Source organism: Trichosurus vulpecula, chromosome 2, assembly GCF_011100635.1.
Source record: "Trichosurus vulpecula isolate mTriVul1 chromosome 2, mTriVul1.pri, whole genome shotgun sequence".
Taxonomy (NCBI): domain Eukaryota; kingdom Metazoa; phylum Chordata; class Mammalia; order Diprotodontia; family Phalangeridae; genus Trichosurus; species Trichosurus vulpecula.
In genome coordinates, this window is record NC_050574.1 from 34,401,605 (window position 1) to 34,428,431 (window position 26,827).

The 26,827-nt window shown below is 50.0% G+C and overlaps 1 protein-coding gene across 1 annotated transcript; it reads left to right on the forward strand.

The window, feature by feature from the left end:
* The first annotated feature begins 1,205 nt into the window (after positions 1-1,205).
* LOC118839025 (zinc finger protein 420-like) lies at positions 1,206-22,291 on the forward strand. Its single transcript, XM_036746418.1, has 5 exons — positions 1,206-1,586; positions 5,805-5,899; positions 9,256-9,382; positions 16,536-16,649; positions 20,499-22,291. Exons 1-5 carry the CDS (start codon positions 1,280-1,282, stop codon positions 22,283-22,285), a joined length of 2,430 nt encoding a protein of 809 aa, XP_036602313.1. The 5' UTR covers positions 1,206-1,279; the 3' UTR covers positions 22,286-22,291.
* Positions 22,292-26,827: the final 4,536 nt, after the last annotated feature.

Sequence of the window (26,827 nt, forward strand, 5' to 3'; positions counted from 1 at the left end):
CGGGTCCGTGAAGGTGCCGTCGTCAATGTCAACGTCAATATCATTGTCAGTGTCCGTGTCAGTGTCAGTGATAGTGTCAGATAGTGTCAGTGACGGCTCGTCTTTGTGTGTGATTTGTGTCCGTATCCCCAGGGCCCGGGGCAGTGCACGGCCCGGCTGATGCTTACTCAGTGTGGGTGGAGTTAAAGTGTCATCCTAAGTGTGAATTTATGAATGTGTAAGTGTAGTGTGTGCCAATGTGTGTTGGTGCCCTCCTGGGCCTGAGCAGAGACATTCCCGAGTGTCCTGCTTCCTGAACTGTATCCTTCTGCCTGCCCATTCTATGTGGGTGTGAGGATCTGTTCGGATTGTCAGTCTCCCAGGCTAAGGGGGGGGGGGGGAGGGGGCGGTTCCTGACAGTGGGGGTAGGGCCATGCAGACCTGTGAGTCTTGGGGGGCGGCCCTGACAGTGGAGGTGGGGCCAAGCAGAGTTGTGAATATTCGGGGGGGGAGGACGGTGTCTGACAGTGGGAGTGGGACGGAGTAGATCTGGGTCTTGGGGGGGGCGGTCTGACAGTGGGGGTGGGGCCAAGCAGAGCTGTGAGTCTGGGGTGGGGGGAGGTCTGACAGTGGGGGTGGGGCCAAGCAGAGCTGTGAATCTTCTGGGTGGGGTGTCTTACAGTGGGGGTGGGGCCATGCAGAGCTGTGAGTCTTGGGGGGCAGCCCTGACAGTGGGGGTGGGGTCAAGCAGAGTTGTGAATCTTGGGGGGGGCAGTGTCTGACAGTGGGAGTGGGGCCTAGAAGAGTTATGAATCTTCTGGGGGGGGGCAGTTTGACGGTGGAGGTGGGGCCGAACAGATCTGTGAGTCTGGGAGGGGGGCCTAGCAGAGTTGTGAATCTTGAGGGGGGGGGGTCTGACAGTGCAGGGCGAGGTGCAGAGCAGAGCTGTGAGTCTTCTAGCTGGGCAGAGGCCAAGTCTCTGTGTGAAAAGTGTGTGTCAGAGGGGAGGCCTGGCATGCCTGACACGGTCCTCCTGGCTGGGCACGTGCATGTGTGTCTTCAGGTAGGATTGTGCAGGTGAGCCAGCTCCAGGACCTTGGTGGATGCTTGCTTGAGATCACTTCATCTAAGGAGTTGCTTTCTGTTTTCCAGGGTCTTGACCACATCCTCAGGCCACCTGAAAGAGCTGTGTGTGGATCCCTTCCACTGACAGAATCCGTGGAGTATCGAGGCCAGGATCGCCGCTTAGAGCCCTAGAGCCAGAATTGCAGCTAGTGAGGCGCTGCACTAAGTATTGGGGATGGCCGTCCCTCTGAACTCCCACGTCCTGGGTCCACAGGAACAAGTCGGACTCCTGAGTTTGAAGGTGATGGACGATATGCCGGAGGATGAGGAGTTCATCCGTGGAGGCGAGGACCTGGACACGGACTATGATGCCTTCTGCCAAGGCCTCACAGATGATCTCGGAGATCCGCACGAAAGGGCTGAACAGTTCCTGACCATCATGCTTGGAAATGTGGAAACCTGGATGAAGTTACAGCACCTGGAGCCCAGCGAGGAGGTGCTGATCCTGCAGGACTCGCCGACCCAGCTGCTTGAGAAGAAAGGTGAGGCTTCGTGAGAATAGCCACCCACCCTCTAGAGCACACTGCCACATGCCTTCGACCGCTGTAAGGTTTGCAGAGTGTTCTGTGTGCATAATCTCATTTGACACTTACAACAACCGTAGGAGGTAGATGTGACTGTAATCGTCCCCGTTCTGCACATTTGAAAACTGAGACTCAGAGAACTGACTTGTCTCAGACCTTTACTTGGCTCACTCAGCTAGTAAGCGTCTGAGTCAAGACTTGAACCCAGTTCTTCTTGACTCCAAGTCTAGTGTTGTATCCATTACTGCTTTTAACAGAAAGAGTTTGGGGGAGATGGATGGAGGATGGGCTTGGAGGAGTGAGGCAGCCATTTGATATGGACAGAGTAGGGAAGAGGAAGGATGCCCTCCGTGGCTTTGAAATGCAGTGGGCTCAGCGAGGGAGGTTTGGGCTCTCTGCCTCAGGTCCTTGTGGCTTCAGGGTACACACTAATGTCTGACACTCTTTTGGAGAGCACATTATCCAATGAGATCACACCGTTGTCATGGACGGGCTGCTTACACCAGGCAGGGTGTTTGCTGTCCTGGCTTTGTGAATCTGGCTTTTTCTGGATCACCCCGTGGTCACATTTTATGATTCCTGGAGCCTTGTGGGGCAGGGGCTTTTTATGCCCATTTGACAGTTGAGAAAACTGAGGCTACATAATGAATTTCATAAAATAGATGTTGGTGGAAGCAGGGAAAGAGTCCAGGTCTTCTGACTCAGAGAAGGGGTCCCAGCCCTCTGCAGTCTAACCCAAATCCCTTTTACAAAACCCGGATGTCAAACCTTTGCTTGGAGACTTCACACGAGGACCAGTTAGCTCACCACCTTCACTGGCCGCCCGTTCCACTTTGGGGGAGTGCTCTTGCTTGTCCTGGGTTTTTCCTTGCTATGACTGGTCTCTCTCTAGAACCTACCCTTTGCTCTTAATTCTGCCCTCTAGGGCCCTAGCTGAACAAGACCAATCAATTGGTAAACACTTATTAAGCGCCTACTATGTGCCAGACTAAGACTAAGTGCTAACCCCTCTTCCACCTGAGTGCCAGCCCTTCACACTTGAAAATTGAAGCCCATGGCACTCACATCTTTTCTCTAGCCTAAGTAGCCCTAATCCTTTCCATAAGGCTTCTGATTTCGAAGACCATAGGCCCTTCTGTGTCCTAGCCATCCTTCCATGTCCACAATGTTCTTCCTAAAACTCGTTGTTGTGGTCCTTTCCTGAGGCCATCCAGATCCTCTCATAGTAAAGGGAATGTCTCCTGGAGCTCATTTCTCCAAGGAACCAGAAAGTTAATTCCTCATTTATCCCTTGAGTCATGGGGCAAGCAGAAATATTTTCCTTCATTAAATGAAGAGGTGCCTAAGGCATGTTACAGTTTAATTTTAGAATCATTTATTCTTAGAGTTGGGAGAGTCCCTGGAGGGCAGCTAGTGCGAGACTTCTTAACCCTTTGGAGGCCCATGAATAGCTTTCAGGAGCCCTATGAGCTGGGAACTTTGAATACTTTGATTTGGAATTTATTTTTGCATTTAAGAACACAATTCTGAGAAGGGCTCCGTTGGCTTCACCAGATCGCCTGCCAGAAGGTCCAGGCCACAGAAAAGGTTAAGAGCTCCCTTATCCAGCCCTACCTCCCGTACCTGCTGGGACTGACGCTTCTGCCTTGGTCTGCCCCTCTAGTGACAGGCAGCTAGCACTCCACCTTCAACGGTTAGGTCCTTCCATTTTTTTTTAAGACTGGATCTGTCTGTCTTGTCCATGCTGGAGATACAATCACCACTTGTGGGTTGAATCCCACTGCTAATCCAGACAGGAGCTTTGACAAGCTCTGTTTCCAAACTGGACCAGGGCATGACTTCCCTTCACACACAAATGCACCCTCACCCCCCTTCCAGGTGCTGACTATATTGGTGCCAGACTTAGTGCAACACCTGATCCACTTTAGCCCCATCTGCAGCTCAGAACTCCCAAGCTCAAGTGATCCACCAGCCACAGCCTCCCTGGTCACAGGGTCACAGGGTTGTACCACCACACATTTTTGGTGATTGTGGTGGGGTATATGGCGTGTGAGGACTACCACCTCTGGTGTGAGGGCTGCTCATCGCCTTTGGTGCCCGCCTGTCACCCAACTCTTCCCTGTGGCTCCAAGGAGCTGTAGCAAGCACAACGGCCATACCCCGGTAAACTGACTTGGCAGGCAGGCTAAACCAGGTTGAGGAGTAACTAATAGGGCCTCAAACCCTTCAGTGAGTTAGGGGCTGCTACCCCAAGAATGTGAAGGCTTCCTGCTGCACAATGGGTGGATGAGAGCAGTTTGTTCCAAAGGCTATGAAGGCGGCTGAAGCAGGTTCTGTGGAGTGCTTAGAGCTCAGTCAGACATGGAAGATGCCAAGGTCACCCACTGCATCCTGGGTCATCACCAGTTGTCCTGGCTTTTGTCTTGCCTCTGGACTTTGATGACAGGAAGAGAGAGCAAGGCTGACGACTTTGTGAAGCTCTCTCTCATTTTAATCCAATTCACCCAGGAGTCAAGACATCACCTGTGATGTCATCGATCTTCTTTGAAAACAAAGGACAAACAACAATCGATGTGGTAGAATTTTGTTAGAGGGAGAGAGGCAAATCCAAGTACAAGGATGGAATTGTGAGCAAAGGTGTGCAGAAGCGAGAACCAAGGGCACGTCTCAGGACAGAGGGTCAGTCGTTTGGCTAGAATTTAGTCTGTCAAATGAGCATTGATTAAGTACGTTTTTATTATTTATTATGGTCCAGGCACAGTGCTAAGTGCTAGGGACACAAAGAAAGGTGAAAGACAAAGCTCTCAGGGAACTCAGTTTATCCACATGGGGTGCAGGATGAATGGTGACACCAAAGAAAGAAATAGTAAAGGCAAGAGGAGGGGGAAGGGGGAGAGCAGGGAGGAGAAATCAGATGAATCCAGTGGCTGCTGACTGTGGGGGACAAGGTGCTAGCTGGTGGGCTAGCCAGGTGGAAATGGCTGGAGAGCATTTGGAGATGGGGGTCTCAGGTTCGGCAGAGAGAGCAGGACCAGGGTGTAGATTTATTGTGGTTTCTGTTTTTCATTCAGTTTTCTTTTCTGTTCCAAATTCTCTCTCTCCTCCTCCCCTACTCATTGAGAAGGCAAGAAAACCAAAGTCTATTATAAATATGTATAGAGGGACAAAACAAATTCCCACATTAACTATGTCTAAAAAGAGGAAAGAAAAGTCCATCTGAGTCCATCAGCTCTCCATCATGAGTCCTTGGGAATCGTCCTGGGTCACTGTGTTTTGGGTCAGAGTTGCTAAGTCTTGTATCAGGCTTTCAAAGGTGATTCTCTTTACGCTTTGTTGTCGTGAGATGGATTGTTTCCCTGTTCTGCTCACTCCGCTCTGCATCAGTTCAGACAGGTCTTTGGAGACTTTCCAAACCCCCCAGGGGTACCTGCACAGAGGGAATGGGTGAAGCTGCCAGATGAGAGAGCCCAGAGAAAGGAGGAAGGAGTCTGCAGAGCATGGGGGCCTCTCTCTATGCCCCCACTTTCTCTTCTCCAGTTGTAACATGCTTAGTTGCTTCAACCAGTCTCCCTTTCTGTCAGCCACCTGCTCTGCCCCAGACCCTGTCAGATACTGAAGGTACAAAAACAAAGATGCAACAGCCCCTGCCCTCAAGGAACCTGTGGCTTCCCTCAGCTCAAGGTGGTCCAGCCTGTCAGGCAGGGGCTGCTCGGTGCCTAGAACTCTCCAGGGTGCTTGATTTAGCCTCATGAGTGCAGGGGACAACAGAAGGGCAGAATCGAGGTGGCTATGTGGTGTAGTGGAGAGAGGGCTGGTCTTGGAACAGGAAGACCTGGGTGTGAGTCCAATCTCCAACACAGTCCACTGAGTTACGTGACTCCTCCACATTTTAGGGAACTCTAAGATTATAAATTGCACAGACCAGCTCAGAGCAGCCTCTGGTTGAGTCCTGGACTGGAGACACATGTCCCCAGCTGGTTGGGTCAGAACTGCTCCAGTACCCTCGGGGCAGGCACCCCCTCCCGGGCCTGAGCTATAGGCTCCTGGGGCCACCAGTCTAGAGCTGGAGTGAGAGGGGAGGGGAAGGGCATCAGAAGGCCCTTGGCCTCCATCTCCCCCGCTGGGCTGGGGTTGGGCAGTACGGCTTGATCCCACAGCCCTTGTCTTGTCTCCTAGATCTGTTGTGCCAGGACCTCGCCTTTCACGAGGAGTGGAACCCCGAAGAGGAGGTGGAAGAGATGGCAGCCGAGTTCCTGGCCTCCAGATCTCAGGTGAGGTGGACTTGCTTCTCATACCCAAAGCTCTGCCTTCATCCCCCTCCTCATTCTGCATCATCTTTGCTGGCCCGGCCCAGGCCAGGGACTCTCGTGCACGTCCTCCTCGGGAATCTGGGCTGCTTCCTTCCTGGCAGAGCATGGCCCCTCGGGGGATCCTCTCCACCTGCCTCCTGCCCTCCCTCAGGATCCCTTTCCTCAGCGCACGGCTTTTACTCTTTTGTCTTCCCAGTCAACAAGCAACAATTCAAACTTTTTCTAAGTCGCCACCATGTGGCAGGCTCTGTGCTGGGCACTGGGGGCACAGAGACAAACAAAACGACCCCTGTCCTCAGTGAGCTTACGTTCCAAGGGCAGGGGTTGCTCGGTACAGAGATAAGTGAATATAGAGAAAGTGTGGAGGCGGAGGGTGGACTGCACCGGCTGGGGGGATGAGGAGAGACTTTACATGGGAGATGGCCATGGGAACGAGGGTCCTAAGAGGTGAAAGTGAGAAGGGAGGGGGTACCAGGGATGGGGACAGCCTGCATCAAGCTAGTCAGTCAACAGGCATTTATTAAGCACTTGCTGTGTGCTGGGCCCTGTGCTAAGCACTGGGGATACAAAGAAAGGCAGAAACAGTCCTTGCCTTCAAGGAGCTTACAGTCTAATGCAGAGAAGTGGGGAGGACATATAAACAGCTACATACAAAAAAAGATGTAGAGGTTGGGTTGGGAATTCTAGCAGAGGAGAGGCACCGGCGTGAAGGGGGATCAGGGAAGGCTTCCAGGAAAAGGCCGAGTTTTGGCTGAGACTTGAAGGAAGGAAGCCAGGGAAGCCGGGAGGCCGAGGTGATGGAGAGCACAGCCAGGGAAAATGCCTGGGGTCTGGAGGTGAGGGTCTTGTGCTCAAAGCCACAAGGAGGCCAGTGTCACTGAATTGCACATATGTGCGTGGGGAGGGGGTGATGTAAGATGACCAAGTCGTGAAGGGCACTGAATGTCAAACAGAGGATTTTATTTTTGATCCTGGAGGTGACAGGGAGCCATGGCAGTTTAGGGAGGGGAGGAGTGACATGGGCAGATGTGCACTTTAGGAAGGACAGTTTCACAGAAATGGGTGATAGAATGTTGTGTATCCACACTGGCGATTAGGCCACTTTGACTGGAACATATCGCATGTGGGCGAGAGCCATGTGCCGAAAGCAGGGAAGGTAAAGTGAGGCCAGGTTTGGAAGGGCTCTGTGGGCCATACGTAGAAATTTGTGTTTTGTCTTAGATGAGAGAGGGAGCCCCTGGATCAGAGAAATGCCACGGGGCGGGAGCTTTAGCAAGATCCCCTGGGTAGCTGCTGGCAAGAGAGAGCCTGGAGGCCAGGGCAGTACCTGAGGCAGGAGATGACAAGGCCAGGATTTGTGTTGTGGCCAGAGTGGAGGGTCATTGTCTACTCCCAGACCCAGGACTGTCCTCACTGCTCTGGCACATAGAAATGGAAGATTCCAGAACTGATCAATATATTGGAAAAACAGTCTGCTGTATGCAGGAAGGTAGATGTTTGAGGGCTAGATTATTGGACCTTCCTCCTTAGGACACAGAACTTCCTTGGACGCTGAGGATGGGGATAGAGGCTGTGCCTGGGGTTTCCCAGTATAAGGAACTCCCAGGTGAGGACACTCATTTTCCCAGTGCAGGTCGCCACCTTCTGTGCAGTTTACAAACTTAGAGTTCCCTAGAATGCAGAGGAGTCATGTGACTTGGTGGCACAGTCAGTACATGTAGGAGATTGGACTCAAACCCAGGTCTTCCTGGTTCTAAGACCAGCCCTCTATCCCCTACACCAGGCCTCTTCTCTTGGATTTTAAATTAAGCTTACCAGATTCATGGCCCAGCATTCTGTTTTAACATTAATTTGGTCTTCGCTGTGAATGAGCAACAGCCTCAAGCAGCCAGCTGCCCCTTTCTGCTGTCACCATCCAAAGCCTTGGGACCCGGGTCTTGGAATGGAGTCCCCTCCCCCTTGAACCTCACTCCTCATCCGTGCTCTGTTGGAGGCCTCGGTAGCAGCCCCGAGTGTGCCCAGCTGCTTCTTTCCTTGGCCCAGCCTTCTTCCCGTGGGTTCAGTTGTCATCTTTGGGCAGGTGGTTCTGAGATCTGGCTAGCCAGTCCTCACTGGTCTCCTGAGCTCTGGCCCCACAATGCCAGCTGCTTGCTGAGGCGTCCACCTGGCCATCCTGCCTCATGTTCCCCACGTCCCATGCATCTCATCGCCTTCCCCTAAAACCACTCTTCCAGTCTTACCACTTCCATTGAGGGTGGCGCCTAGCCCTCACCTACCCTTCCACTTGGCCTTCTCTCATACCTGGCTCCTCCTCCTTCTCTGCTCACGCCCTGTCTCTGATCCCTCCCCTCTCCAGCCTGTCCCCACAGCAGCCAGAGTAACCTTTCCATGGCACAAGTGTGACCATGGCACTCCTCAAGAAGCTTCAGTGGCTCCCCATCATCTCTGGGATCAAATACAGATTCCTCCATTATAGCATCGAAAGCCCTTTGTGACTGGCTCCCACCTGCCTTGCTAGACCTATTTTCCATCCCCCCTTTAACATTCTCTGCATTCTAGCCACATCGATCTCCTGGCTCTTCCCCTAGCTCAGCACTCCGTCTCTTGTGTCCACGCCTTTGCCCAGGCCCTCCCCCATACCTGGAATCCACCCCCTTCTCTTTTCTGCCATGAAGAATTCTCTTCCTTTGTGGCTCAGTTGAGGCTCCACCTCTTCTGTGAAGCCTTCCCTGATTGGGAATTCCTTCCCCCTTTCCAGTAGTTAACCTGTCCTTCCTCCTCACATTTCCCTGTATCATGTACCTACATGTTCCATTCCCTTTGAGGGCAGGGGCTGTTCAGTTCTACCTGGCCCAGTGACTCACACGTGGTAGGAAAGCACTGGATTGAACTGAAAGTGTTCCCCAGCCAGCAATGGCAGGACCAGCTCTGGAAGCTCCGCTGGTGGTCTCAATGGGCCCATGTGTAGAGAAAGGCAGTGGGGAAAGAAGCTGCAAATGGAGGCTAGAGTCAGCCTGCGGAGGGCCTGGAAGGCTAAGAAAGGAAGGCCCAGCCCCGCTGTGTCCTGGGACCTTCGGGCCAGTGCCCTTCCTGGCCTGTCCCTGCCAGCTGCATTCCAGCCTCACCAGCCCCTGGAGTGACCACCCCCATCCCCTTGGACTGGTTCCATCAGAGGATTTCTTAGGCCTTTGGAGATGTTCAGTCTTCTGTCTTAGCCTGCTCGAGCATCATCACCGGCTCCCCTGCTGATGTGGTGTTCAGGGTGGGGAGGGGGAAAGAAGGCAGAGTACACCAAGGGAATGTCTCTTGTATTTCAGGAGCCAGTGACATTCAAGGATGTGGCCGTGGACTTCAGCCAGGAGGAGTGGGGGCAGCTGGAGCCTGCGCAGAGGGACCTCTACAGGGATGTGATGCTGGAGAACTATGGCAATCTGGTCTCCCTGGGTAAGGACAGGGTGGGCAGCACTAGGCCAGGCCAGGCGGGTCCCCTGGCACTCAGAATCAGTGTTTGGGAGGCCTCTTTGTCTCCATGGTTACTCTGTAGAGTTCAGCTGGGTTTGGTCCTGGGGTTCAGGGATGAGACAGTAAAAAGAGTGCTCTTGCATTTGCAGAGTGCTTTCTGTGTGTACAGTCTCATTCGTCCCTCACAAAGGAGGGAGGTGCTAGCAGTATTCCCATCTTACAGATGAGGAAACTGAGGCTGAGATCAAGGAAGTGGTGGTCCCCAGGTCACCCAGCTGGGTAGGGTTCTCCTGACTTCAGACCCAGAGCTCTGTCCACTGCGCCACCAGCTGCCTGCTTTCAAGGAACTTGTTCTCCTATTGGCCTTTGAAGAGCTGGGCATGGGAAGCTTCCTTACGCTTCTTCAGAGACTGTTTCCTGGCAGATCCTTCTCAGCAGAGAGAACTCTGGAAGCCAGGTCCCCCTCCACTGGCCACCCCCTCCTTCCTGCAGAGTCCCTGCAGAGTGCATTGGGCCCCCTTCAGGCCTGCAGGCTTGGGATGGGGAAACTTGGGGGCAGCACAAACAGTCAAGCTCCCGTTCTCTCGCTCAAAGGACCTGGTATGTACCTGGCAGATGCCACAGTCAGGAGCTCTCCTGCCATCCCAAAGTTCTTAGGACTTCCTTCCCTGAGGCCCTCAAAAGGGCAGAATCCTGGGATGTCAGAGTTGGCCTTCTGGGCCAGCCTGTCTCTAGGCAGGAGGCCCCTCTCCAACATCCCCAACAGGGGCTCAGTCAGCTCTTGTTTGGAGAGCTCCAGGGAGAGGGACCCTGCACCATCCCAGGGCAGAGGCCCATGCCATTTTTGGATGGCATTCACTGTTAGGAAGGTTTCCTTGAAATCGAGTCTCTGTAAATTTCACCTTGAAATTGGGGGCCAAACAGAACAACAAACACAGAGTTTGCTGTATTTGTACACCAAACTACTTGTGTGTGTGTTCCACCTTCCTTTGCCCACTTCAGATATGCCCTTTAAATTCTTGAAGACAGCTCTTATGCCCCTCCCCTCCTCCACCATTCTATACTGCTCCCCATTTTCTTCAGTGGAGCTTCACGATTGATCTCAAAGCCCATCTCCACTGGGCTGCCCCACTCTGGTCACTCCCCAGTTTATCAACATCCTTCCTGAATGGTGGGTGCAGTATTCCTGGCATGTTCTGGCAGGGCAGAGTGCTAGGGGACCTTCACCTTCCTTGTCCTAGACCCTGCCCTTCTCTTCCTGTAACCTGAGATCCCACTGACCTTTGTGGTTGCCCAGCTATACTGTTATGAGGTACAGCAACCAAAAAGTATTTCCCCCGGTGTGGGGAGAGGGGCTCTGCCATCTCCTCCTTGGAACGTTTATAGATTAGGGTTTCCCATCATTGCTCTCTGCTGTCTGAGCTGGAGTCAGGCTTAGGGCTTTTAGGCCCTGTGAGTGCATGGTATGGGGGGGTGGTCTCTCCTGCCCCACCCACACCAACATGGGAGCCTCACTCCAGGCTCCTGGCCCTGCTCCTTCATTCTCTATCTCAGATCTCCAAGGATTCTAGAACAGCTAAGGACTATTGACTTTAACACAATTACTAATTAACTCAAGTATATAGCACTTTCAGGCTTTACAAAGTGTTGCCCTCACATAGGCCTGTGAGGCAGGGAGTGTTCAGGGTTTTTATCCCTGTTTTACAAATCAGGAAACTGAGGCACAGGATAGGGAAGGGACTTCACTCAAATCACACAGTTAGTGTTGGAGCCAGAATCTGAACCCAGATCCTCCTTCACTCCTGGACATAGGGATAAAGTTAGAACATAACTGTCCCTGTGTCCAGGAAACAATAGCTGTGCCCCTAGGCCCTGTCCAGTCTTTTAGGACTCACCTGTTAATTCCCAAAAGGAAACCTCTCTTAAAACAGGCCCTGAATGAATGAGTGAGTCATTTGTTATTCACTTACTCTGTCCTGAGCACTGTGCGAAGAGCTGGGGACACGGATAAGAAGATAAGGTAGTCCCTCCCCTCAAGGGGCCCCCATTCTAATCAGGAGACAGCATATTTGGGAGGTTTCAGCCACAAATCAGATGAAAAGGTCCCATGATGCTTAGGGACAGGGGCAGAACAGATGGGGATGCCTCCTCTTTAATGTCAATCACTGATAAAACCAAATCTGTTTCTGATGTTGAGCCATTTGGCAGGGCCAAGGACTTTCCCTTCTGGGTCCTTGGGAGCGGTGGCTGCAGCCTGTGCAGGGGCAGGTCCAGGCTTCCCAAGATGGTGGCATCGGGCACTGGGCTAGAAGCCTGGCTGTTCCCAAGGCTCTTGGCTTCAGGACCTTGGACCATCTCCATCAGGGTCTTCTGGGAGATGGTGGCCGAGGTGGTGGCATTAGTTTGACTCAAGTGGCACATGCTGCCTCCTGTCTCCCTTTCAGGGTATCTCCCTGCTATAGCGAGGCTGACCCTGCCTCCTGTACTGGGAGTGGCGGTTGGTTGGCAGTTGGTGGGGATGGCTGACCCCTTCCCCAGAGGATGGCTGTGAGGGCTCGGCTGGAAGCAGGACTGGCGATCTGGGGGAGCTGCCCCTCCCAAGGCTCTTGGGCCCATCTGCCTGTTGGTGACATTTGGCGGTGATAAAGAAGGTGGCTCCTTCTCCACAATGTTTTTTCTCTTCAATGATGGCTCTAGGGGCTGGAACAGAAGCAGATCCAGTGTTTTGAGCAATGCTGCTATTCCCAGGGCTCTTGGGTTAAGGTTTCTGGGATGTCTGTCTCAGGGTCTGGTCCAGGTGATGGTGGTGGTTTGATGTGCCTGACACAGGCTGCCTCCTGCTTCCCTCAGGGAGCCCTTGGCTCCTTACCTTACAGGGTACCCAGAGGAGAGCAGCCAGGATGGGCAAGAGTCTTGAGTGGGTGACAAAGGTGGGAACTGGGCATGGTGAGCCTGGAGGAGAGAAGGTGGGGCAAGAGAGGGCGTGATAGCTGTCATGTGGCGGAGGGGCCCCAGACCAGAACCAGGAGCAGGCGCCAGTTTGGGCTTGACTTTGATAACAGAGCTCTGTAGGGTAGAGCTGACTGCCTCAAGAGGCTGGCCTCCCTGATGCTCTTCAGGCAGAGGCCGAAAAGCCACCTCCTGAGGACATTCTCGTGGGGATTGCTTTTGTGTTCTGGCTTGGATTGGATGGCACACAAGGTTCTGTCCCACTCTCAAATCCTGTCATTTGGGTGCACTCGGGCCTGAGAGACTACTTCTTACCAACTTTTCCTCTTTTCCCCTCTATCCCTAATATCCTTTTCCTTCCCCTACACTTTTGCCTGTTAGGAAACATTCTTTTTTCAGGGGGGTAGGCTTTTTCTGGGTCAAAACCAACCTCCTAAAAACAAACTCACAGGATGTTAATTCTTCTCCCAATTCTCTTCCTCATGGCAGAGAGACCAAAGGCCTAGCCTCAGGGTGTGTTGGGCCCCATCTAGACCTGGCTCCCCAGAAGACTTATCCCCACAGAGATCTGTTTCTCATGAATCACTGATAGATATGTGTATAGGGATTTGATAGGATCCTAAAGAAATAAGGTAAAATTACCCACTATCCCTTATGGTCACGCCTTTGGCCACACATTCCTTTATGGACAGTTTCATCTCTCTTTCCTTCAGGGCAGATGGGAAATAAGCCCATTGATAAATAGGCTCTGGAACTAAAGGTGACCCCAAGGATAACAGGCCTTTAGTCTCTGAATTCTAACCATCTGTGGAGATAGAAACCCTGGGCTCTCTAAATCCATCTGCTGTGGTCCCTCAAAAATGAGACGCCCTGCCCTCCCCTCTCCCACTTCTTGGGACCTTAAGACTTCTAGTAGTAAATGAGTTGGTGTTGGGTTTGTTTGTTTTCAAATAAGATCTCTGGTGCATATCTACCATGGCTAATCTGGGGAGAAGGGAAAGGAATTTAATTTTGGAGGTGGCCTTCACCAAGAGACAATGTCACTTTTACGTTTTCTGTTTTCCATCACCACCCCCATGGTCTGTCTATGCTCCCACAATTTCCAAAGACACTTGGGGTTCCTACAGCCTTCTCATCTCCCACCCAAGAGTAATCCTTCGCGTTCATATGGCCCTGTACCATTTCCAAGGGCTTTCCTCCCATTCTCTCTTCTGATCTTCTCTGGATATTTAGAAGGGGGTCCTTGGGCCCTCCTATCCCCCGGAGCCTTCTGTCACATGAGGCATCGACTCATACACAAAAAGCCCCAGCTAGGTTAATCTCTGGGATAGAATTGATTGAGAGTCAGTCCATAAGCATTGATTAAGCATTTACTATGTGCCAGGTGGTATGCTGAACAATGGGAAAATGAATATAAGCAGAAAGAAAAACATTCCCTGTCCCTGAGGAACTTACATTCTAAGGAGGAAAGATGGTACATAAAAGGAAGGTGAAGATGATGGGAGGGGAGGAGATGATGGACCCTAGTCTCTTGGGGCTGGTAGAGAAAGTCCAGAGAGTCAGGAGTATAGCCTGGAGAGTAATGAAGGTGAAGACCAAACTCAGGAAAGAGTCTTCCTCCCCCCAATCCTGTCCAGGCTATAATAATAGCTACTCGTGCGAGATTACTTACTTGGGTGTCAGCAGGCCACCTCCTCACCTGCAGGGGCTGTCTAATGGCCTCCCCGATGATGGCTGTTTCCCAGTTTATGACCCACAAGAGACATCCCCCTTACACCTGCCTGTTCAAACCCTGAACTCCATACCATTGGTCATCCTCTGTGGGACCCCTCTAATACTGAACAGTTTAGAGAAGAGAACACTCCTGTGTGATCTCCCACCAGTATATTCCATGTCAGATTCACTACATCAGCTTCTTCTGTCCTTGAAGTCATTCTTATTAGGCTGGAAGACACGCAGCATCTTTGGATCAAGGTTCTCAGGTAAAACATTCTCACTGCCCCACTGCCACTGATCAGTGGGCCTTTAAATTTAGATAATGACTGTTGGGGAATCTGAAGGACAAGCATCAAGCCCCCTTTTTGCCCAGAGGCCCCTCCCGGGCCTGATCTCACGGCTGATCAGCCTGGCAGATTTTCCCCTTTCTAGCCTAGTGGCCTTCCAGCTTCCGGGGGCTCACCATGTTGAAGGCTAATATAATGTAGACATGGATCAGCTTAGCCCACTGCAGCTCAGAACTCCCAGCCCCAGGGATCACAGGAGTGTGCCACCACCCCTGGGAAGTGCCTCCATTCAATCAGATTCCTTGTGAGGTGACATTGGCAGACTTCCACCTGCCCTGCTCCCCCAACCATGGAACGTGGGCAACAATTGGAAGAGACAATGAAACAGAGGCCCTGAGTCACCAGGGGTAGACCTGTGCCTAAAGCCAGGCCACCCCTGAACCAGAGGACAGTATCTCCAAAGGCAGGAGACCCAAGAGCTAGACCACTGGGCAACCCCTCGGCTGAACTCCAGTAAACTCTGTCACTTCTCAAGAAACACTGCGGGGCAGGGGAGAAGAGGAGAAAGGGAGAGAAAGGAGAGAGAGAGAGAGAGAAGGGTGCTCAGAGTGAAGGCAGCCTAGTTAGATACCAGGTCCTCTGGTGTGCTTTCCCACACTCTGCATACTTTTGGGTAACTACAGAGGAGCCTTATAACTCTCTGGCATCAAAATCTATTAGCCAAGGCTTGCCTCAGAACCCACCAAAAGTACTTCCCTTAACTGATGTCTGACCTTCATCTATAGCAAGACATCGTTTTCCCTGTATCTTCGTCAGTGATAGAATTCTTACTTTCCACATGGGAAGTGTGGGTTAATTTTTTAGTTTATTTAGTTTTCCCTAGGGGGATTTTTCTCTCCATCCTAGGGCTAGGAGCACATATTTCTGTTGGCAGAGGCAGAAGGATGCTTCCTTGCCTGCTTAACTGGCCAGCCAGTATGTAAGAACCTTCCCGTCTGGACAAGTCCATCTCCACTGTTCCAAGGATGGTGAACATCTTTTCCTTTCTATAAAGTACAGGGCACACAGTTTGGCACAGATTAACTATAGCACCAGTTCCCATGGGTCTTTGCAGGTTTTTTTCCCAGTCATTTTCACAATAAAGTGTTATTCAGACCTAACCTTGACTGAGAATCTCTTAACTCCCCTACTTGTTTCTCTGTTGAGTTTGATATGTTTCTATACCAATCTATTTACATGTGCATTCAACCCTCCTTTGTCCATTTCAGATAAGAGTATGGGTCCTCTGATGCATGTTCCTCCTACCCCTTTCTCCATTTTTGCATACTTTCTCACACATTCAAATAAAAATAGCAAGTTCTGCCCCCCTTTTCCTCCTTTTTACACTAGTGTATTTCTTTTACCCTCCCTTCTATTTTCCTTCTTAAAACCTTCACAAGAGAACCAATCCCTCTGATTTTTCTTATTTAACTTTGAAGAAATTAGGGTTCTCAAGGGACGCTTGTTTCTTCTCCTGCATTAGAATGTTACCATTGCATGTTCCTACTGCTCCTTCTAGTTTCTCAGACACATTTACCTCCCCAGGTTTCTCTGAACTCATATGTCAGTATTCCTCTTCAGTGCTGGTCTTTTGGTAAGGAATGCTTGAATGGCCTCCATTCCATTAAAGATCCATTTTTTTTCCTGGTAGGATATGTGCTCAGTAAAGTGGCCATTCTTAACCTCACTGCCTACCTCCTTGGCATCCAGCTTCTTAATTACATGATGTGCTTGCTGTGAGAGACAAATCCACCTATCTTTTGGTAATCCCCATTACTTTTCGGTAAGCTTGTTTTTCCAAAGACATCCCCCAGCACCAGTCATTTTGTAGCTAGCTTTCCTTCCTTCTCCTCTCTAAGGACCAAGCTAGGAACTCTTTCAAAAACGCTTTTCTTCCCTGGATCCTCAAGCAGGATCATGAGCTAGAGATGTTCCATAAGCACTTCTAGGGGCACCTGGGCTATTTAAGCTTAGCCCTGCACATGACAGGTCACGTGTTCTGAAATACCCAGAGAGATGAAGAAAACGTTCCAAGAACTTCAGTGTCAAACAACCCCCCCACACACACACTTTAACAGGGCTGATACAACCTTAGAGAAACAAGCTTCCTGGCAAGTAATGGGGGTCTCTTTTCCCATGAGCAGGACTTGTGGTGTCCGAACCTAATGTCATCTATCATTTGGAACAAAAGAAAGAGCCATGGATACTGGATCTACAGGGAACTGCCAAGACAAAGGTACTAAAAGACACCTGTCCAGGTGAGTGGACATCAGCCAGGTGGCACATTCTTGGAAGGCTAGCTGGTTAGCGAGTGCCAGGGTTCCTTTGCAGACATTGATCGGGGAGCCATCAGTTAATCATCTCCCTCCTGTGACACACCCCCGTCCTCCCACCCCCCCACCCCCACCCCCTAACCCTGAGATAAGTTCTGTTCTTGTCTGGGAAAGAGTTCCTTCAATTTCAGTGTTTTCTTAAGAGGTCAGTGGTGTCTAGTGTTTGCTTGGCTTCTGGCCTCCTGAATCGACCCTACTCCTTTTTGCTTTCCTGTCTGCTTCTTCATTTCTGATGGCTAGCTCTCCCACCTCTGTATGTCTTGGCCTTCCCATTCCTAACTTTGCTGTATCCCCTGCAGTACCTTGCATCTACTTCCGCACTTGAGGGGTTCACAGTTTTGTGGGTAGGGGTAGGCGCTTCCTCCACTGATCACAGCCCCTTCATAAGTTGGCCAATAGCCTTCCAGAATTGCTGTGACTGAAAGATTCATCATCACCCAGAGCTGCATTGGTGAGGAGGCTCCTCAGCTCTACAGAGGCTGGTCCTTGGGCAGCCCACCACCAGAGCCTTCCCAGCACCACGGACCCTCCCAGAGGTGTCACTGACCCAGCAGCATTCAGACACCAAAGTGAGGCAGGCCCAACTTTGGTCATGTCCGTTACCTACTCAGAGCCCTCCCATGGCTCCCTTTGGCCTGGAGGATAAACTCCAACCTCCCCAGCCTCCTCTTTAGTCTGGCTTCATCTCCCATTCTCCCCCAGCCAAGCCCTCCATTGGTCTGCCTGCTGTTCCCCTAACACAGATCTTCTGTTCTCCCCACTTTGTGTGTCCTGGATTCTATCAAGCCTTCTGGTCACAAGCTCATAGATTCCAGGTGGAGGACCCTGGTCCAGTCATTCAGGTCCTAGAAAAAGTGTCTTCCTGTCTGCCTTACTAATGTGCCCATCCTTTATATTTTGGCCCTTCTGTGGAGGTTTCCCTATCTACTGCAAGTCCTCATCCTGAGTCCCTGTAGCATTGATGGTCTGTAAGAAGCCTGTCCTGATCCCTCCCAGCTCCAGCCAGTGCCCTTGCTGCCGCAAGCCATGGTTAGCTGCTTGGTATTTGTCTTTATTTACTCTTATTCATGCTGCCTTTGCTTACCTTTATCCTCGGGAGCTATCTCTGCCGCCATCCCCTAATCAGAATGTAAGCTCTCTGCTCCCGGGGACTGATTCATTCATTGAACTTGTCTTGCTAGAGCTTGGCACGTGGTAGGTGCTTAATAAATGTGTTTTGAGTGGTTGATATGTACCAGTTATTAGGCACTAGCCAATCAACAGGTGTTAAGTGCTTATTGTGTAGGCACTCGACTGGGCCCTGGGAGTACAAGGACTTGGACTTCCATAATTGAAGGACTCCAGGTACGGACACTATCTCCACTGGTTCAGATCACCAGCCATCCAGATACCAGTCTTGTGAGTGGCATTGTCCACAGACATTTGACACCTGGTGCCCAGCCTCTCTGGGATGGGCCTCTCTGGACTTGGCTGGCATGAGCCGACTTTGGGGAGCAGTCAGTAGTCTCATCACATTAGAGCTGGAAAGGACCTCAGAGGTCATCTGACCTGACCCCTCATTTTACAGATGAGGAAACTGAGGCCAGGGATATGGAGTGACTTGCCCAAGGATACAAAGACAGTCAGCAGCAAAGCTGAGATCTGAACCCAGGTTCCCTGCTGAATTTCTGCTGCTTCACACCCCTGCCCTGTCTTCAGACCCAGCCTGTAATGCTGCTTTAATCTTCCATAAGTACTCATCCAAAAATTAAGACACTGGAGGTGGCAGAGGAAGGAGCACCGAGCTTGAAGTCAGGAAGACTCAAATCCAGCCTCAGACACTCCCTAGCTGTGGGACCTTGGGCAAGTCACTTAACCCTGTTTGCCTCAGTTTCCTAAATGGCAAACCACTCCAGTATCTCTGCCAAGAACACGCTAAATGGGATCATGGAGAGTCAGATACGACTGAAGGTGACTGAACAAAAAAATTCTTCATTGTCCCGCGTCCCAGCTCATCCCTACTTCAAAACAAGACCTAAGCACCATCATAACTCTGGTGTTATTTTGGCAAAGTCCTTCGTTTGGCCACGTTAGAATAGTCAAAGAAGCCGTAGTGAATGTGGCCTGATCTTTCATGAAAAGGGCCCTGCCGTGGACGTGGGGTCTGATAGAGAGGTGCAGAACGGGCCAGAAGGGGGTCTGGGGACTACACCTTTCTGCAATGATGTTTAACGATGTGAAGAGGGATATTTTAAAGAAGATAACAAAATTATTAATTTGGCACATAGTTTTCTAAAAACACTGCAGCAGGCACAGAAATGATCACCATCCTACATTTGTTTGTTCCACTCACATTTCTTTTTACTATTCTATATTTCACTTCAAGAGAATACTAGTATCTTTGTGTATGTCTGTGTGTCCATGTCCAGGGGTGTGTGTGTGTGTGTGTGTGTACTGAAATTCACCAGTGGATACAAATGTCTTTAACACTAAACAAAAGTAATAAAATGAATGGGCACTTTTGCATCCACTAACTAATTTTCTGTCAACCAGTCTGTATTTTCGGTGAGATACTGCAACAGTGTTGACTGATTAATGATTCGTAGCCAAATTCTTTTTTGAAACATAGTTGACATATGAAAGTTTATAAATCTGGCAATTTGTGGAAAGTTTTAGAGGAAGAAAGAGATAAAACTCTAACAGTGACTAAAATAAGATTTCTGACATGATCAAAAGACAAGAAGGAAATTAAATGAAAGGGATCGATCCTTCTGAAGCTGAATAATCAGTTCCTGAATGGCCAACAGCCGTAAAAATGCCATCTGCTGAAATGTGGGGGCATATAACCTTCCGTCTTAATTTAAGTGTCTAGGTAACTAACAGTTAAAGCATCATGTTAGTTGTTAATTTATTGAAAATCTTGCCAAAATTTATGTTACACTCTCTTGATCCAGTTTGGCTGGACAATAGAAAGTGTGAGAGGAAGTAAGATTACGTGGGGAATCTCCAGAACTGGTCTGCTGTCAGGAACAAGGAAATTCATAGGAACTGAAGGTCAGAGGACAGATAGGTGATCAGGACAGCTCACATGAGGCATTCCTGACAAGGAGACCCTGAAACCGAGGAAATCTCTGCCTCAGCCAGAGGGCCCTTTATAAAATGCCTTCTGGGCTAGGATACAGTCCTAGCATGTGGTCAAATGAAGGCCTATGGAGCAGTGGTCAGTGGGTTAGCACAGGGGTGGGGAACCTGTGGTCTCAAGGCCACATGTGGCCCTCAAGTGCACCCCTTCGACTGAATCCAAACTTCATAGAACAAATCTTGTTCTGGATTCAGTCAAAAGGCCTCACTTGAGGGCCTCAAGGCCACAGGTTCCCCACCCCTGGGTTAGCATAATGGATCAAAATTAAAGTCAAATCCCAACCCTGATCTATATTTTCTCAGTCTAGCTTTAACCTCTCTCTGTGTGATCCCCTAACTGCCTGTGTGACCTTGGGTAAGTCACTGAACTTCCCTAGGTCTCAATTTCCTCACCTATAAAATGAGGAGGCCTCTGAGGTCCCTTCTAGCTCTCAGTCCCTTTTCCTGGTTTGGATTAGTTTTCCTTTCACTTCTCTCTACTAATTATCCTTATTCCAGTTGCCTCATCTTTCCCCCAGAATACAAGGCTACATTTGATATCTGTGAAAGAGTCCTCCTACCTAGGCAGTATTTTCAGCTTTATTTCTTTTATTGTTATTTGCTTTCTCTCAGCACAAGGAAAAGAGAATGTTTTTGTTTTTTCGTTTCTTTCAGACCAGAACACCCAAACTGAGAGCCAGGCAAAGTCTTCTGCTTCAAAACAAGGCACTTCTGAAGAATGGTCCCTTCAGGGGCCACTAATGGAAAAGCCCACGATGGGTGGTCCCTTGAATTCCAAGTTAAGAGTAGCCAATCAGTGTGAAGGCAGGTTGAAGAGAAAAAAGAAAAGAAGAAACCAGGAGAAACTTTATGAATGTAATGAGTGCAGAAAAGACTTTAATCACTTCTCCGCTCTTATTCGGCATCAGAGAATTCACACTGGAGAAAAGCCCTATGAATGCAGTGAATGTGGGAAGACCTTCAGCCAAAGCACTTGCCTTACTGTACATCAGAGAATCCATACTGGAGAGAAACCCTATGAATGTGGTGAATGTGGGAAGACCTTTAGTGACAGCTCGACCCTCATTCGGCATCGGATCATTCATAATATAGAGAAACCATATAAGTGTCACGAATGTGAGAAATCCTTTAGTTACTGCTCAGCCCTCATTCGACACCTTCGGATTCACACTGGAGAGAAGCCCTATGAATGTAATGAATGTGGAAAATCCTTCAGCCACAGCACGTGCCTTACCCAGCATCAGAGAACTCACACTGGAGAGAAGCCCTATGAATGTAATGAATGCGGGAAAGCCTTCAGCCAGAACTCATCCCTTTATTACCATCAGAGGACTCATACTGGAGAGAAACCATATAAATGCAATGAATGTGGGAAAGCCTTCAGTTATCATGCATCGCTTACTCAACATAAGCAAACACACACTGGAGAGAAGCCCTATGAATGTAGGGAATGTGGGAAAACCTTTAGTCGAAGCACATATATCATTGAACATCAGAGAATTCATACTGGAGAGAAACCCTATGAATGTACTGAATGTGGAAAAGCCTTCAGATATTGCTCAGCTCTTACCCAACATCAGAAAATGCATACAGAAGAGAAACCCTATGAATGCCGAGAATGTGGGAAAGGCTTCCATTTCTATTCAGCTCTTATTCAGCATCGGAAAACTCATACTGGAGAGAAACCCTATGAATGTACTGAATGTGGGAAAGCCTTTATCCGGAGTACCTGCCTTACCCAACATCAAAAAGTTCACACTGGTGAAAAATGCCAAGAAAACAGTGAGTCGAGGAAAGCCTTTGGCCAAAGCTCAGCCCTTCCTGAAAATCAGAGAATTAAAACTGGAGGGAAATCCTACGAATGTAATGATTGTGGGAAAATCTTTAAGTATTTCTCAATCCTCGCTCAACATCAGAAAACTCATACTGGTGAAAAACCCTATGAGTGCAATGAATGTGGGAAGACCTTCAGCCGGAGCACATGCCTTACCAAACATAATAGAACTCATACGGGTGAGAAACCCTATTTATGCAGCGTATGTGGGAAAGCCTTTAGTCAAAACTCATCCCTTACTGAACATCAGAGAATTCACACTGGAGAGAAACCTTATGAATGCAGTAAATGTGGGAAAGCCTTCAGCCGGAGCACGTTCCTTACTCGTCATCAGCAAACTCATACTGGAGAGAAGCCTTACGAGTGCAGTGAATGTGGGAAATCCTTCAGCCAGAGGTCATCCCTTTATTACCATCAGAGAACTCACACTGGAGAAAAACCATATGAGTGCTTTGAATGTGGGAAATCCTTCAGCAGGAGCACATTTCTCACTCAACATCAGAGGATTCACACTGGAGAAAAACCCTATGCATGTAGTGAATGTGGGAATACCTTCAGTAGGCGTGCAGCCCTCACCAAGCATCAAAAACTTCACACTGAAAAATAGTTCTAGGTATGTAGTGAATGTTTATTCAGATGCACTTTGGTAGATGCCCAAAGGACAAATTGTCACAAGGGGGAATGAGTGATTTTTCAAAAGATACTTGTGCCCTTTGTTTCTCTATCCCTGTAATGCATGTTAGTTGTCTCCTGGCACTGGTGGTGGTGGTGTTTGTCCTTCATTTTTGAAGAGAACCAATGGCATCATGGTATGATGTCTTGACTTGTCCGTGAATTTGATCCGAGTGAGGCAGAGTGGCACAAAGTCGTCAGCCTCACTCCCTCTTTCTGAGTCATCAGAGTCCAGTTACAAAACAAAAATCAATCTAACTGGTGATGGCCCAGGGTGACCTTGGCATCTTCGATGCCTGACCAGGCTCTCAGCTCTCCACAGCACCTGCTTTAGCTGCCTTTATGGCCCTTGGAACTAATTGTTCTCATCCACCCATTCCACCAGGGAAAGTCTCCGTGTACTTGGAGTAAAAATCCCCCAACTTACCAACAGGTGTGGGGCCTGTTGGTTACCCTCAACCTGATTTAGCCCATCTGCCAAGATGGTTTATCAGGCTGTGACCACTGTGCATGCTACAGCTTCTTGGAGCCACAGGTGAGAGTGGAGTGCCAAGTGGATGCCAAAAGTAGATGAGCAGCCCTGAAAAGGGCTCAGCATCCCTCACACCAGAGGTGGTAGTCCTTCCTGAACACCCCATATACCTCAGTACACCCCTCAGTACACTCCTCGTGGTGACCTTCACGGTGAGTCCAGGCAAGGGAGTGCTGGTCTCTAAAATATCAGTCACCAAAATTTTAACTTCCTTCTCTCCCCCTCCCCAACAGAAAAAAAGAAAGAAAAAAGAAATCTCTGTTGAAACAATTAAGTAACATCTGTGTTGGAAGTTAAAGTAAATAGGTAATGAATCATTAATTTTCTACCCATCACTTGACTTTTCCTTTTCTACTTAACTTGTCTAATCCCCAAACCCCAGGCATGCATTTGATTTAAAAAGCATAGCACACAAATAGAACCTAACAAAAGACTGAAAACCTCATCTCCTTTCCCACCCCCTCTGTACTTCACTTTGGCAAGGGACCCCGCCCCCGTCCCCACAGCCCTTTTCTATGCTCCAGTCCATTCCTTCCTTGCTCTCATCTGTTTTGCTCTTACAAGTATTTTGGAATAAGTTTAAGGGGGACAGGGGCACATGACCCTTTGATCCAACTTTGCTCTCAATTCCTTTTTTCTGGCCTATTTTCTTACATCTTTTCTCTTTGAAAAAGGGTATATCTCCCATAATTGCAAAGAAGCCGGAGAGTAAAAGAGTAGATGGAGATTGAGAAAGAAGAGTGGACTTATTTCCTCTTGGTATTTGCCATGAAATTTTGCAGACAGTATTTTGCATTATGAGTAAGCAGCTTCTGCAGAGCTTCTGTGTGACCTTTGCCAGAAGTCCGCAGGGATCTCCCCTGTCATGAGGCTGCCCAGATTCCCTTTGGCAGGAGGCTGGGATGCCAATGAAACTGAAGGGTGTGGTTGGCATTTGAGAATGTCTTATTCCCTATCCTTGACTTCCTGTCCCCAACTCCGGGCCACACCTTACGTCCTTCGCATTTCTTGGCTGGGATTTCTGCCTTGTTTCTTAACCTCTGCATGGAGCTCTGAGTTTCCAGCCACCCAGAAGATATCTGCAGTGGCTGCTCCAGTTTGCCAAAGGGATTTAGAATCTTGGTTGTGATTCATGGCAGACTATAGAGCTCAAGCAATAGGCCCCTTGGCCGAGGAATTTAAAACAAAAGCTGGGGACACTCAAGCCAAACGCACATAGATGTGAGCAGCTAAAAGCCCTGGCAGCAGGCTTGACCAAGCAGATGGAAGGAGTCAGTGTCTTGGAATGTCCTGGCTGCTTTGGGAAGGCCCGTGTAAATGTGTGTCCAAAGAGGGTGAAACAAATGGGGTGCTGCTTGAGAATAGACGTGGCAGGGACCAGGGAGCTCTGGTGGATGAAAACTGCCCCTCCATAGCTACCTGCTTATGTCCCTGGACAGGCGGTCACCTCGAAATGTGAGGCACAAGGATGGAAACCAGGTGACTGGAACTCGGATCTCATGGTCCATAATAGAGAAAAAGGGAAACGTTTGCGGGAGGGAGGTTAAGAGGAGGAGGATGTACTTTCTTCAGGGCAGTAGCATAGGACAGTCAGTGTGTGTGAATGGGCCCTGCTGGGTTGAACTACCAGGATTAAAAAGATCTCCAAAACAAGGCCGTAGACTCCCTCCCAACACTCCCATCACAAACCCTGCCCCTTCTTTGACCAGACTGTGATTTGATGGCTTAATCATAGGGAGGAAATGTGATAAACTATCGTATACAGGTCAGCAGCCAATGACACATAGCTACAATCATGGGCCTTAACAGCAGATTGGATAGGGAGGGTGAGAATGAGGAGGCAAGGGGGTCACTTAGGTTGGGAGACTGGGAGGATGGGGGTGCCCTCCACCCCTTCTCTTATCCATCTGTCTCTATCCCTCCCCCTGGTACTCCAGCCCCCAACCTTCTGCCCTTACCAGCCCTTCCTCTTCTCCTGCCCTCCCAAGACTTGCCCTGAAGCATAAGGCCCAGGCTGTGCATAGTTCAGTCCAGCACTCATTATGTGGGGGGGTGCTGAGCCAGGTTCTAATGTCACTTTGGTGTTGGAAGATCTCTGTCTCTCCAGGCACCAATGCCTGAATCCTTTCTGTGTCTTCCCGTGTGACTGCACCAGAGCCCACTCCAGGAACTCTGGGGACGCTTGCTCGGGCTCAGTCCCTCATCACCCCCTGTGCTCACCTTTGCTCTTTGTGTCTTTCAGGGTCTCTTGCCACCTCTGCATGACCCTGGATTAAGAGTGTGACTGAAGCTGCTGGATTTCCTCTAATGAAGCCCCTTTCTGAGACCCTCAGAGTCGAGTCCATCCTGAAGAGACAATGTGCCCCAGACAAACTCCCAGCTGGAGAAACACTGGTTGACAGCTGACCCCCAAAGACCTGGCTCTGGCTGCCTCCCCCTCTTGCTCCCAAGCCCCCTCCCCCTGCCCAGCTCCCGAGAGTAAAAATACAGGTTGATGTCTGGTGGGCCAGGGGTGTCCTAGGAGGAGGCAAATTACTAAAACCTCCTGCTGAGGGATGCCTCCAGAGCCTAGGGCAGAGCATTCCCTGGCTTTCCAGTCCAGGAAGGTAGAGACCTGGGCAAAGTCCCAGCATCCAGAGCCCAATGAGAAAATGGCTCAACTCAAAAACTTGACAAGACAGGTGAGACGTATAGATGGATGTAGGGAGGACGTGTCCAGGGCATAAAAGAGGTACACACCTGAGGCTGGTGGGGGAGAGACCTTGGATTGAGTCCCGGAAATGAGCATCTCCCTGACCACAGACTGTGGGGGGGGGGGGTAGAGATGAGAAAGAGAAGGGGGAAGAGAGAAAGAGAGGGAGGGAGAGAAAAAGGGGGGAAGAGAGAGAGAGGGAGGAAGAAAGGGGAGAGAAAGAAAGGTGGAAAGAGAGGAAGAAAGAAAAGGGGAGGGAGAAAGAAAGGGGGATAGAGAGAGGAGGGAAGAGAGGGTGGGAGAGAGAAAAGGGGGAGGAAGAGAAAGGGAGAGGGAGAAAGAGGGAAGAAGAGAGAAAGGGGGAGGGAGAAAGGGAAGAGAGGAAGAGAAAGGGGGAAGAGAGAGGAAGAAAGGGGAGAGAAAGAAAGGTGGAAAGAGAGGAAGAAAGAAAAAGAAAGGGGGACAGAGAGAGGGTGGGGGAGAGAAAAGAGGGAGGAAGAGAAAGGGGGAGGGAGAGGGAGAAAGAAAGCGAAGAGAGAAAGGGGAGAGAGAGAGGAAGAGAAAGGGGAAGGAGGAAGAAAGGGGGAAAGAGAGAAAGGGGGAAGAGAGGAAGAGAAGGGGAGGGAGGGAGAAAGAGGGAAGAAGAGAGAAAGGGGGAGGGGAAAAGGGAGGAGAGGAAGAGAAAGAGGGTGGAAGAGAGAAAGGGAGAGGGAGATGGGAGGAGAGGGAGGGGCAGAGAGAGAAAGGAGGGGGAGAGGTATGAAAAGAAATGTTTTCCTTCCCTGAGAGAGGAGCTTTACTATTTGAATCATCTGCTCTAAGGGGCCCTGTATGCTACCTAGTTCCTGTCCCTCCTAGGAATCCCCCTACACATCCCTGAAAGGCACTCGTCCATTTTCTGCTTGACTCTTTCTGGGGAAAGGAAGGTCACGACCTCCTAAGTCGGCTCATTCCATTCTTGGGGTCGCTCTGATTGTTAGAAAGCTCTTCCTCCTGAGCCCCCTGTGACCCCCTCCCCAGTTAGAGCCCTGGATTGTGCAGCTTCCCAAAAGGGACTCTACGGACTGGAACGTCCACCGGCGGCAGGTACCAGGTCTCCCCGGATAAGGTTCCAGATCTCAGGAGCGACAGGGCCACAGCCTTGGTCCTCAGAAGGAACGGAATTTCTTGTCCCACTTCCTCATCTCTCATCCCACAGAGAAGCTCGTCAGAGCATTAGCTTCATGCTGAATATTGCTCGGGCCCATGCCGAA